Here is a 13,661-nt window from a genome sequence, read left to right on the forward strand (position 1 = left end):
GTGGTAAGCATGTTAGGGACAGAAACCCTCTTGACCATTTCTGGCCTCATTTCCCGGCACCTTTGTCCTTAGTCCACAGGAAACCTAAAATGGCCTGGGTAGCTTTGGATGTGGAGTAGTTAAAGGCCCTTGAGAGGGATGAGAAGCTGATCTGACAAGAAGAGAGCAGTGGTTCGTTCCTGGACAAGAAGACAAATGAACAATTGAGGGAAAGAGCAACTTCTGGAAAGATTTGGTAACAGTAAAGAGAAGAGGCCAGTGAAGAGATCTTGGGAGGGACAAGGAGAGCTGGGAAAAGAGATAAGCTTGGAAACATGCTCTGATAAAAAGCCAGGCGTTTCCTCTGTTATCTTTCACCAGTGCCCAAACACAGTTACATCGTATACACTGTGGACACAAAGGAGAGCTGTCCTTGAGCCTCGACTCTGGGTGAGCCCTCTGGGTCTTAGGCTTGAGATGCAATTTTCAAACCTGAAGATCACGGTGAGCAGAGAGATCTCTGAGCTACTGCCAATCCTAATGTCCCTTGTATTGAACGTTGACTGTGTTGGCAATGAAAAGCCAGAAGAGCCTCAAGGAGGAAAGAGGTCAATAGCCAAATGTTTCAAGAAGTCAAGGAAGGTGAGAATTCATAGTAAATAACAGTAACTACCAGTTATCAGAGGCTTTCCTCTATGCCAGGCACTATTCCGTGAGCTTTACAAGCATCACCTAATTTAATCTTCACAGCAAACCTCTGCTGTCAGTAGTATCATCTCCATATTACAGATAGTTAAACTGAAGTTCAGAGACATTAACTAACTTGTTCAAAGTCACTTGGCTAATATGTGGCAAAATGAGGATTTGAACCCAGGTTTATCTAGCTCCAAAGCTTGTATTCTTTCCATTTCCCCACATTACCCCTATGGATAGATTGTCAAACATCATTTCAAATAAATCGAAGAAAAAAGCCCAACCTATCCATTACCATTGCTAGTTACACATAGCACCAGGAACCAGAGAGCTGGAATATAATAGAACCCCAGAAAATCTCCAAGCCTTATTTGGGCCTGAAGTTTCATCTTCTTTGCCCACTACCCTCCAATGCTTCCTATCCCCAAAGATTACAAAGAAGTGATATGTAGATATATTTCCTTTCCCTGCTGCAGGGCTGGGAGCAAGGAACTATCCAGAAGTGGGTGGAAGAAATCTGAGAAGGGAGTAGAAGGGTGCTGGGCAAACTCTTCAATTAGGGTCACTTATGACTTATGGGTCAAAGCAAGAGTCAATGGCCAGGCAGGGAACAGGTTCTGAGTTTTCTGAATTTCAGATACCACCCTATCTTCTACTAAGCCAGAGATGGCAGTGGTACCCACTTGAGGCTCAAGAAGAGGGGAATGATGTTGAATTAAGGACCACAGTACTGCAGAAACCTACCTAAAGGGGTTGAGTACACTGAATTGGACTTAGGTCCAGGTAACTGCGTATACCTTTAATATGTGGACTCCAGGCTCCTGGACACTTCACAGCACTGTCCACTCATCAGTACCAACCTTTCTCTGCTGAGTGCCTCCTACCTTTCTTCATCCTCAGGTAATTTTCCTAATGTACCATTTGCAGATTCATCTGTAGTTCTGTAATCTTTGGAAAACACATATTCTCTCCTCAGATCTTTATCGCTTTCTTATTTTTTTGCTCTGCTTTCATACATTCTTTTCTCCTTTTCTTTTTTTACTGAAGTGCATTCACCCCATCTATTGAGAGCATATGATATGACTTCATGTGTGGCAACAAAGAAAAGCTGAAATTTGCAGATATCAGTAAGGGAGGTTGTTCCACAGTTTTCTATCCTTTTAAAATGGTTTATCTCTATTAGATAATGAATAAGATTATGTTTAGCCAATCAGATTATTTCCTTGGAGAGCTTGGAATGGGAGTCTTGGCAACATGGTTGGATATCAGTAGTTAAGATGTGGAATCTTAAGCAGAATCTAAGAATGGTGGGCACTCCAGAACTGTAGATGTATATAGTTCAGCTGTGGGGAGTCCTCTTTAGCTCACGAAGCAATCAAGGCATTTTGTTTCACAGTCTTTTGTGACAGATAGGAAAAGGCTCTTTTATGAGAGTCTTCTCTACTGCTGAAAACTACTATTAATTCTGATAAATCACGCACATAATGGATTCAGGTCATCCCTTTATTAGGCAGCCTTATTCTGCTTATCAGTGTTCACAAGAGCAAACTTGCAGGGCTATGATGGAGTTCTTTAAAGAAGGGAAGTAGATCTCAAAACCATTCAGTGTAGATGAAACTCTGTGCCACTGGGGGTTCCTTGGATGCATAAAGAAAGTACCTTCTAGACTAAGACTTCTGCAAGGATGGTGCTCCCATGAGTTGCTCTCTTCTCTCTCTCTCTCTCTCTCTCTCTTATTTTTCAAGGCTCTCAGCCAGTATCTTACCCTTCCAACCAGAAACAATCCCCTTTCTCAAGAGTGGAGGAAGTTATGCCATTTGCTTGAATGGCATCTCAGGTTTCCTCTCTGCAGCCCCTTCTGGAAGGAGAGGAAATGGGTTCCAGTCCAGGGGGCCGATACCTTACTAACGATCTTTAGAAGTAAGCCCCTTGTCAATATAGCACTTTATTTTAGTCCTCTGTTGCAGAGGGTTATGTATTTATGGCAGATTTATCATAGTTGGCCTTATACAAAGTCGTTCTCTTATTTTATTTTACTGATTTATTAACTTTTATCCCCATAATCAACTCCTATCCATCTCTCACACAGGCAACTCCTACAATGTTTAACTCCTATGATGTATCTTGTCACCCAGGTAGTGAGCATAGTATATAATAGGTAGTTTCTCAGCCCTTGCCTCCCTCCCTCTCTCCTGACTCTAGTAGTCCCCAGTGTCTATGGTTCCCATCTTTATGTTCACATGTACCCAAGGTTTGTCTCCAACTTGTAAGTGAGAACATGTGGTATTTGGTTTTCTGTTTCTGCATCAGTTGGCTTAGGATAATGACCTCCAGCTGCATCCATGTTGCTGCAAAGGACGTGATTTCATTCTTTTTGATGGCTGCATAGTATTCCATGGTATATGTATACCACATTAAATGTGTATATGTTTTAAGTGGTTTTATGTTATTTATCTGATTCTGTTGCTTATTTAAAAAACTAGCACAGGTTTTTTTTAAAGTCAACATTTTTGAAGTATAATTTATATAAAATATAATTGTGTAAATTTTGATGAGTTTTTACATCTGCGTATAGAACATTTTCATCACTCTGAAAGTTCCCCCATGCCCCATCTCAGTCAATGCCCTCTTCCTCCCATCAGCCCCAGGCAACCACTGATCTGTTTTTTGTCACGGTAGATTAGGTTTGTGTTTTCTGGAGTTTCATGTGAATAAGCTGGTTCAGTATGTTCTTTTTTGGTCTGGCTTTTTCCACTCAGGCTAATGCGTTTTAAAAAATATTTATTATTATTTTTATTATTATTATTTTTTGAGACAGTGTTTCGCTCTTGTCCAGGCTGGAGTGCAGTGGCACGATCTTGGCTCAGGTTCACTGCAACCTCCGCCTCCCGGGTTCAAGCAATTCTCCTGCCTCAGCCTACCGAGTAGCTGGGATTACAGGTGCCTGCCACCATGCCCAGCTAATTTTGGTATTTTTAGTAGGGACAGGGTTTCACCATGTTGGACAGGCTAGTCTCGAACTCCTGACCTCAGATGATCCACCCACCTTGGCATCTCAAAGTGCTGGGATTACAGGCGTGAGCCACCACACCCAGCCTACTCTTTAGGTTAATCCATATGTTGCATAGCAGTGGTTAATTCTTTGTTGCTGAATAGTATTCTATTACATGGAGATATCAGAATTTCTCTGTTTACTAATTAATGGACTTTTGGGTTGTTTTCTCTTATGCTGAAATAAGTTACTATGACAATTCAAGTTTTGGCATGGACATATGTCTTCATTTATCTTTGATAAATACCAAGGAGTGGAGTTGTTTGGTTGTATGATAAGTGTATGTTTAACTTTATAAGAAACTGTTAAACTGTTTTTCCAAAGTGGAGATACCAAGAAAGTCAGCAATAATTTTGTTTATTTAATTTTTTTTAACAAATTTTTTTAAAATAGAGGAGGGACCTTGCTATGTCATCCAGGCTGGTCTCAAACTCCTGGCCTCAAGCGATCTGTTTGCCTTGGTACATTTTTTTTTTTTTTTTTTGAGATGGAGTTTCACTCCTGTTGTCCAGGCTGGAGTGCAATGGCACCATCTCGGCTCACTGCAACCTCTGCCTCCCAGGTTCAAGCAATTCTCCTGCCTCAACCTCCCGAATAGCTGGGGTTACAGTCGCTCACCACCACACATGGCTAATTTTTGTAGTTTTAGTAGAGACGAGGTTTCACCATGTTGGCCAGGCTCGTCTCGAATTCCTGGCTTCAGGTGATTCACCTGTCTCAGTCTCCCAAAGTGCTGGAATTACAGACGTGAGCTACCATGCCCAGCCAGTACATTTTTAAATAGTTGAAAACAATCAAATTTCATTTAGAGATGTGAAAATTATACAAAATTTAAACTTGAGTGTCTCTAAATAAGTTTTATTGGAATACAGCCACACTCATTTGCTTATATATTGTCTGTGAGTACTTTTGTCCTATAACTGTAGAGTTGAGTAGTTGTGATAGTTGTGGCCAGCAAATCCTAAAGTATTTACCATCTGGTCTTTATAGAAAAAGTCTGGTGACCTCTGGAGCATCAATTTTTCTTCAGACAACAAGAAAATTTATCTTGTCTTTTTTTTGTTTTTGGAGACAGGGTCTCTGTTGAGTTGGCTGGAGTGCAGTGGTGCAATTTTAGCTCATTGTAGCTTCGACCTCCTGGGCTCAAACGATTTTCCTGCCTCAGTCTCCCTAGTAGGTAGGATTACAGCCTTGCCCCACCATGACCGGCTATTTAAAACTTTGTGTGTGTGTGTGTGTAGAGATGGAGTCTCGTTATGTTGCCGAGGCTGGTTTCAAACTCTTGGCTTCAAGCAATCCTCCTGCCTTAGCCTCCCGAATTGTGGGGATTACAGGCAGGAGCCTCTGCTCTCGGCTTGTTGTTTTCTTCCATGTTAGAAAGAAGATATTCCTCTTGTTAGTATGTCTTTATTTCTGTCCATTTTGAAATGATAGACCTAGGCCAGCTGCAGTGGCTCACGCCTGTAATCCCAGCACTTTGGGAGGCTGAGATGGGTGGATCACCCGAGGTCAGGAGTTTGAGACAAGCCTGGCCAACATGGTGAAACCTTGTCTCTACTAAAAATACAAAAATTAGCTGGGTGTGGTGGTGTGTGCCTATAGTTCTAGCTACATGGGGGGCTGAGGCAGGAGAACTGCTTGAACCTGGGGGGCAGAGGTTGCAATGAGCTGAGATGGTGCCACGGCACTCCAGCCTGGGCAACAGAGCAAGACTTTGTCTTAAAAAAAAAAAAAGAAAAGAAAAAGAAAAGAAAGATAGACCTTACCATTATTGTCCTAAAAAGCACTTGGCTCTTTCCTGATTTATCTGCTGGCCTTGTGTATAAGTTAGCCATTACTATGTAATGTTCCACTCCAGAACTCAGTGGCTTAATACAGCAATCCTTTATATTTGGCTAGATTGCCCTGCTTGAGGCTGGAGTGCCCAGGGCAGCTTTGTTTCTCACTGCAGATCTGTGAGTCACCAGGAGTAGCTCCGTCCCACGTATCTCTCATCTTCCTTGAACCACTGGGGCATGTTCTTCTCACAGTGATGGCAGGCACAGAAGGGCAAATGAAAACATTCATCATCTCTTAAAACCTAGGCTCACAACTGGCACACCGTCACTTCTGCCCGCATATCACTGTCCAAAGCAAATCACATGCCAAGACCAAAGTGAAGGGAAAACCAAATAGAGTTCTCCTAGGATGAGACCTTGACAAATGTGTGAATTCAAGTAGGGGTGAAGAAGTAGGGCCAAGATTGCAATCTACCATTTCTTTCTTTCTTTTTTGAGACAGAGTCTCGCTCTGTCACCCAGGCTGGAGTGCAGTGGCACAATCTCGGCTCACTGCAAACTCCGCCTCCTGGATTCAAGCTATTCTCCTGCCTTAGCCTCCTGAATAGCTGGGACTACAGTGGCCCGCCACCACGCTTGGCTAATTTTTCGTATTTTTTTGTAGAGACAGGATTTCACTGTGTTAGCCAGGATGGTCTCGACCTCCTGAACTTGTGATCTGCCCGCCTCAGCCTCCCAAAGTGCTGGGGCAATCTACCAGTTTGTATAAGAAAGACCAAGCTGGGCATGATGGCTCATGCCTTTAATCCTAGCACTTTGGGAGGCCAAGGCAGGAGAATTGCTTGAGACCAGGAATTCAAGGTTCCAGTGAGCTATGATTGTGCCACTGCACTCCGGCCTGGGCAACAGAACAAGAGTGTCTCAAAAAAATAAGTAATAATAATAAAAAAAAGACCACAACAATAATAAATGGCTTTTCTTTTGCTACCTATGAGGGTGCTACTTGTTCCTATTAAATACACACTGTTAAAAGTAAGGGCTAGGGCTTTCCTGCTCATTCTACTCCATGAATACTGACATTCTGGTTTCCAGTGGTGATGGCCATGGAGCTATTAAGGTATTTTCCCCTGCTCTGCCCTTCATTTGGTATTATAATGAATCATCAACATATGGGACATCCTAAGATGTCCCTGTTGCTGGGAAGAACACAAGGCGCACAGAAGTATCACTCCTTTTCTGTCTTATCTCTTTTTCTCTCTCTTTTTTTCTCATTAATGAAAAACAAATTAGTGATGAAAATATTTTTCCACTTCTTGGTTCTCCAGCTGTATTATAAAATTCTTCAAAGGCAAGGCCGTATCTTCTCTTCGTTAACGTCCCCTCCCTCTCTCCCAGCCTCCTCAGTCAGTGTGGTTGATACCTTCCTTGCCTGCCTGTCTGATCTCTCAAATGACTGTTCCCGTTCTGGTTCACTGATCTTGGCTCTGCCATGCTCCTCAAGGCAATAAATACCAGGCTGGACTGCCCAGAATGGAGTCCTCTGTCTGTTTTACCAGTTGAGAAGCCTCCTATCCCTCCCTGATCACTCGTCATTCATGAAGCTCCTTCTTCTGCTTTTGACTGTTACCCTGCTCCTGGCCCAGATCACCCCAGGTAAACAGGATTTCCAGAAGGGGATGGGAGTCAGGGAACCCGATGCATGTTCAGAGAACTTTGGGGTCTCTGACAGGTTGGGCTGGGAGAATGGCCTGGTAGAGCTCATTGAGGCCTTTAGGTAGTCTCTCTAGTCATGGGGAAGTTTGAGTTCTCTGGTACCAAATGGTCTTCCCAGTGCCTAGTACTTGACCATTCCAACCTTATCTCTGGTTAGCTCTGGAAAAGCTGAACATGAGGGATAGGGTGTAAAGAGAGAGACTTGGGTATGGAGTGTAGAGAAAATGGGGACTTTTTCAAAAACATTCATTGAAAGGATTTGAATTTTGATGTATTGTTGCCTCTAGGAAAATGGTTCTCCAATTTCTGTTTGAGGATTCTGATTGCGCTTTTTAATGCAACCTCAAATTATCTGGGTTACCTTAGGTTGTAGGTTCCCTGGAGTAGCTGTTCCTAATTCCCTTGACTGGTTGGGGCCAGAGAAAAGTCTCAGGATGTTGTGAAGAAGGCAGTATGATATTCTTGGGAGTTTTACAGGTGCCCTACAGCGCTTACAGATGTTCAAATGAGTTTATTTAATATTCCTGTCACCTTTCATTGATGTGGTCAGAGGGGGTACCAAAGAACAACGAGAAAAGGTGGCTAATTGCTACTGGGAACCTGGGTACATTATAATATGGGGGAGATAAAACCCTTGGGAGAAGGGTCCTCTTCCCCCCACCAAGGAGCTGGCCAAGGAGGGGAAGCTACCCAGTAGGTCCCATGCCACTGAGTTGGGGGGACTCTGGGAGTTCTAACAGGGGGCACAAGTGAAGGAAGAAAGCGTAGTGGTCTATAATCTCCCTTAAACTTGGGGGATCCTGTGTAAGAGCTTCTTCCCCACAGACCTCCTCATTTCCCTCCTATTCCTCTACTGGGCTTTAGTGTCTTCCTTTCCCACCCTTCTGCTTTCTTTCAAAACTGACCCTGTTCTCTTCTTCCCTTTTGTTTTCAGTCATGAAATGTTGGGGTAAGTCAGGCAGGTGCAGAGCAACATGTAAAGAAAGTGAAGTATACTATATATTATGCAAAACTGAGGCTAAGTGCTGTGTGGATCCCAAGTATGTACCTGTAAAACCAAAATTAACAGACACAAATACAAGCCTGGAATCAACTTCTGCAGTCTGACACCTCTCTTCCAACCTTGAGTCTCAACATCATGGAATCCTGCAGTTCTATTAAATCATTCTTGGCAATATCCTGTTTCTGTCTGATAGTTCCACCTAGTTATATTTAGAAACAAGTAAATAAAGAAGAAAGGTTGTGTGTGTGTGTGTGTGTGTGTGTGTGTGTGTTTGTGTGTGTGGTGTGCACGTTAGGAAGAACAGGATGGACCAGTAGGTGGTAATAATCTAAACCTTGCAAATAGCTCCTAGTCTGCTGACCCATAGCTGGTCCCAGAGGATATGAATTAAAGAATATTCATTATATCTACTTGATTCCTGTTTTCTTCTAGACAAGCACTGCCAATAGAACATTCTGCCATGATGGAAATATTTCCTATCTGTGTTGTTCAATATGGTAGCTACTAGCCACATGTGGCTACTGAGCACTTGAAATGTGCCCAGTGTGAATGTGGACCCGAAGTTTTAATTTGATTCAATCTAGCTTTAAGTTTATATAGCTAAATGTGGCTAGTGGTGATTGTATTGTACGGCAATGGCTTTAGAGTCTAGGCTGAGCCAGGCTGTGGGTCTCAATCTATGAGGATTTTAGGGGAGTCCAGGTGGCAAGTAAGAGCCCATGATGAACACAAGAACCCATTCTTGGCCCATGGCTTCGCTCTACTCCCACACCAAAGGTTATAACTTTCCCTTGATCATACCTGCAGTTCTGCCCCTCAGGGACTCTTGGGCAATGCCTCTTATGAGTCTTCCTTGTGGTGGACAGTGCTGGCATCAGGCCATCTGTGGATCCTTGCTCCATCTCTTTCCATTCCCTCTAGTTGTGGCCATGGGACATTAAACTGCTGGCTAATCATTTTCCAGGACTGACCCTGAACTGAGACGACAGGAATTTTACCACATTCAGCCCCATGATCCCAAATATCCCCAACTCTTGCTGCTTATCTGACTAATCTAAAAGAATTTGATTCTTTATCTTGAGTTGGAAAGTTCTATTTGGAGTCGCCTGCCTCCTATTCAGCCCTTTCATATTGGAGTCCTGACCTGGCTTCAGCCTTATGTCCCCAGTTCACCCTCCTGATGACAAACTTCAGCCTCAGTGTCAGTGCCTAAGTATCACCAAAGCTGTCTAAGGAAGAGCGTTCGATGCAGGATCAGAAGATCTGGGGTCAAATCCTTGCTTAATCACATGTCAGCTGCATGACCCTAGGCAAGCCATTTAACCCTCTCTGCTCTATTTCTCGTCTCTAAAATCGGGAACTTTCCTACTCAAGTCATAGGGATGTCATGAGAATTAAATGAGATCACAGACAGGAAAGTGCCCAGCACAGAATCTAGCACACATTCAGTTCTTGATAAATGTAAGTAGAATCTAGGTAGATCTCATTTTGTAATTTTCTACTTTTAGGCTCTGCATAGCAATTCTTTGCCTGGAAAAAGTTAAATCCTCCTTCGCTACGTTGCCACCAACTCCTACTTCTCAGAGTTAATAACTCTTAAAGTTGAAGTAAAGCCCTGTACCCTACCATTTTTTCACTAATTGTCTTACCCTCCTGACTCAATTTCCGTCCAGTTTAGCCCTGTAATATCTCTCTTGCAGACTCAGCTCCCTTGCTCTACTCTGCATGGTATCAATGCCAAACTCCCAATCATGGTAGAATACAACCACCTACTTGCCTTCTCTATAGGTAAACTTTATTTTTCAGGACAAGATCTTACTCTGTTACCCAGGCTGGAGTGCGGTGGTGTGATCATAGCTCATTACAGCCTTAACCTCCTGGACTCAAGGGATTATCCTGCCTCAGCTTCCCAAGTAGCTGGGACTACAGGTGTGTGCTACCACTCTTGGCAGTTAAATTTTTTTTTTTTTTGTAGAGATGGGGGTCTTGCTATGTTGCCCAGGCTGGTCTCGAACTCCTGGACTTAAGTGATCATCCTCCTGCCTTGGTCTCCTTAAGGGTTGGGATTACAGGCGTAAGCCACTGTGCCTGACCTATAGGTCAGCAGCTGATTGTTCTTAGAAAAAATAATCCAACTGGTCTCACTGATTTCACTGGAAATTCACGGCCTCCAACCTCAAAGACCACTCAACACTGCCCAGCTAATCTCCTGTTTTTCCCTAAGAAGCTTGATTTCTCATTCTTTGAAATGACTAGTCCATGATTTTTCCTCTCTCCTCAATCTTCTACCGTTCCCTGTCCCCACCAAAATATCACTTCTTGCCTCATATTTCAAGAAAATAGAAGCCATCAGAAGCAACTCCTTCATCTTCTTTCTACTAAGTCTAGACACTCCGGTATTGGGTCCTACAGCTCCTGTCTTCCTTTTGTTTACAGTGGAAGAATGATGTCTACACCTGAGAAACTGGCCCCTTTACTTGTCCACATTTGTCTCCTCTCCCCTACTCAAGAACTTCATATTCATTTATTCTCCTTATTCTCTCCTTCTCTGCCAGATCATTTCTATCATAAAAAGAAGTTCGAGTGCCTCCCAGATTTAAAAAAAAAAAGATCTCTGAGTCCCACATTCCTCTCTGGACGATGCCTCATTTATTTGCAGTGCTTAAAAAAATACTTCTCAAAATGTTGCCTGCCTTCACTTTATCCATTTTTTCTCATTCACCTTTCAACTCAGTTCAATTTGGCTTTGACTGTGCCATTGAACCTTTTCTAGTAAAGATTACCAACTATCTCAGGTGTTGCCAAACCCAACAGAGGCACCCGTGTTTTCCTCTTATTGACCCCTGAAGAGGTGTTTGACATAGAAGCCATGACATCCTCATTGAAATGCTTTCTTCTCTTGCCTTCTAAGATGGCAGACTCTCCTGGTTTTCCTCCGATCACCTGGGCCATTCATTTTCAGTCTTCTGCCCTGGCTCCTCCTCCCCTTTCCAAAGGCCAGGGACTTGTTTCTAGGCTCCTTTTGTCTTTTCTCTCTGCTCTTTTTCACTGGGTACTTTGACTACCCTCTATATGCTGATCACTCTCAAATTCATAGCTCCTACCCTAAACTTTCTCTAATGTCTAAACTGGTATATCTTCCCCGCTAAATGACGTCTCCATCTGGTTACCTAACATATCAGAATGGAACTCCCAATGGGGACCTCACCTCACCAGGCCCTGTTAGTACGCTATTATTTCCCTTCTTAGTAAATGGTAACAACATGTGCCCAGATGCACAAACCTACAAGTCATGTGTGATTCCTCACTTCACCTCTCTGCATTCAATTTCTCAGAAAGTGCTGTGGATCTACCTTCAAAACACATATCAAAATTATCCGTTTCTCTCCATCTAGTTCAGGCCACTGTCATCTTCATCTGATTTTTACAATAGTCTCCTAACTGTTTTCTCTAACTTTCCACATAGCAGCCAAATGGTAAATTATTTTCATTTTTTTCAGATCTAGTCCTAAATCCAGAAAGGTAAATGATATCCTATCACTACTCTGTTTTGCACCAAACAATGGCTTCCCATTTCATTAAGAATAAAATCCAGACTCTGCCATGGACTGGGAGGCCCTGCCCTACCAGGCCTTGTTCACCTCTCTGGCCTCCTCCTCATACTCAGGTCACCCAGGTTTCCTTTCTGTTCCTTGATGTCAACAAGCTCTTTTCTTGTCTCAGGGCCTCGCTACCTGCTGTTCCCTCTTCCCAAGAAGGCTCTGCCTCTGATGTTTATATGACTGTTTTTGTCCCATCCTCCAGGCCTTAATTTAAATGTCATTCTTGACTATTATATCTAATGAAGTCCTTTATATCACTATGCAAATGTATGTCCTAGCACTTCTCACAGATCAGTAATTATTTTGTTCATTTACCTGTTTCTTGTCTCTCTTCCAGGAGAATTTGGGTTTTATGATCGCAGGGACCTTGTTGGTTTTGCTCACCATTCCATGGTGCCTGGCACACTATCAGAACACAATAAGTATTTGCTACCTATATGAATAGTTAAACTCCAAAGATGGTCACTTTCCCACTCAAACAGGTTTTTCTTTTCAAGTTCTTGTGTTTTACCATTGCCTGAAACTCAAGCCTTCTTTTTCCACCCATGTTTTACTCTCCATGATTTAGTAAAACGCCTCTTTCCTTGATGTGGATGTCCTGAGGAGTGGTGCAGCGTGAGTTTATGGGAGCGTACGGAAGGGGGCAGTCTAAGATATCCAAGTGCTTCTTTTTGAGGTTCTGATGAACATTAGATTCAAGAAGAAAGGACTTTCTTCAATCCGGGCATTCAGGGGTTTGAGTACATTATAGAACATATCCAGCAATGGGGAGTGGGTGGGAAGGGAGGGGTAGAAAATACTGTTTGTGCCCAAACTGGAGTTATCTAAATTCTGGTTACATTTACATGAAGCCTTTGTTCTATATTTTGAGTACACAAAGATCTGTCTGTGTATGAACAGTCATTCAAGAATCTGAAGGCCAGCTGGGCGCAGTGGCTCACACCTGTAATCCCTGCACTTTGGGAGGCCAGGGCAGGTGGATCACTTGAGGTCAAGAGTTCAAGACCAGCCTGGCCAACATGGTGAAACCCTGTCTCTAGTAAAAATACAAAAAATTTGCCAGGCGTGGTGGCGGTCACTTGTAGTCCCAGCTACTTGGGCGGCTGAGGCAGGAGAATCATATGAACCCAGGAGGTGGAGGGGGAGGTTGCAATGAGCTGAGGTCGCGCCACTGCACTCTAGCCTGGACAATAGAGCGAGAGTCTGTCTCAAAAAAAAAAAAAAAAAAAAACAACAACAAAAAGAATCTGATGGCAGCTCTATGCTATCTTGAGACTGACTTTATATGTTCATTTCTTGACTTGTCACATCAAGTCGGCCATCGAGGCCCCTTGATTCTTCCTCTGTGATGTTTTGATGCAAACCTTACTCTCCTCACTGTTTTTGGGACTGCTATCTCAGCTCAGTCCCTCATTAGCAGTCTCCCTCCTCTTTCCCATATTTGAGGCCTTCTACCCTGAGTTTTGCTGCTGTCCCTCTAATCTCTCTGCCAGGTCAGATTGTCCCACGTTCTGGCACCCAATCTCACAAGAGGTCCTTACTGAATATAGCAACATTCCCTCAACATATTTGAAGATGAAACACCTTACATTTGTTATTGGATGTAATGTAAGAGTTCATTAGAAAGCAATTTAAGCAAAAAGGATAATTTCTTGGAAGGATAACATGTAGCTCATAGAATTGACCAGAAGTCTGGACAATCAGGCTTGAAAAGACCGAGACAGAGTGGGCAGCAGAAATAGCCTGCCAAGATCTTACCACGAGCATTGCTGCCAGAGCACTGGGCATCAGTATCACACCTGGACTTTTGCCATTGCTGCTGCCACTGTGTATTTCCTCCA

At 43.2% G+C, this 13,661-nt stretch overlaps 1 protein-coding gene across 2 annotated transcripts; it reads left to right on the plus strand.

Annotated features, from left to right (window-relative positions):
* Positions 1-404: 404 nt before the first annotated feature.
* Positions 405-8,390, plus strand: DEFB121 (defensin beta 121). Of its 2 annotated transcripts, none has more exons than XM_032142780.1 (2): positions 405-621; positions 8,150-8,390. In XM_032142780.1, exons 1-2 carry the CDS (start codon positions 600-602, stop codon positions 8,320-8,322), a joined length of 195 nt encoding a protein of 64 aa, XP_031998671.1. In that variant the 5' UTR covers positions 405-599; the 3' UTR covers positions 8,323-8,390. The 2 variants fall into 2 exon arrangements, with proteins under 2 accessions (XP_031998671.1, XP_031998670.1); XM_032142779.2 differs by lacking the exon at positions 405-621 and adding an exon at positions 7,035-7,155.
* The last annotated feature ends 5,271 nt before the right edge of the window (positions 8,391-13,661 follow it).

The sequence above is a fragment of the Hylobates moloch genome, unplaced genomic scaffold (assembly GCF_009828535.3).
Source record: "Hylobates moloch isolate HMO894 unplaced genomic scaffold, HMol_V3 SCAFFOLD_21, whole genome shotgun sequence".
NCBI classification, from domain to species: Eukaryota; Metazoa; Chordata; class Mammalia; order Primates; family Hylobatidae; genus Hylobates; species Hylobates moloch.

What these genes read in the sequence shown, in the direction of transcription:
- DEFB121 (XM_032142779.2), top strand. Translation starts at nt 7,098, where the DNA reads ATGAAGCTCCTTCTTCTGCTTTTGACTGTTACCCTGCTCCTGGCCCAG. An exon ending in CCTGGCCCAGATCACCCCAG is followed by an intron (nt 7,156 to 8,149) that starts GTAAACAGGATT and finishes TTTTGTTTTCAG; the next exon opens with TCATGAAATGTTGGGGTAAG.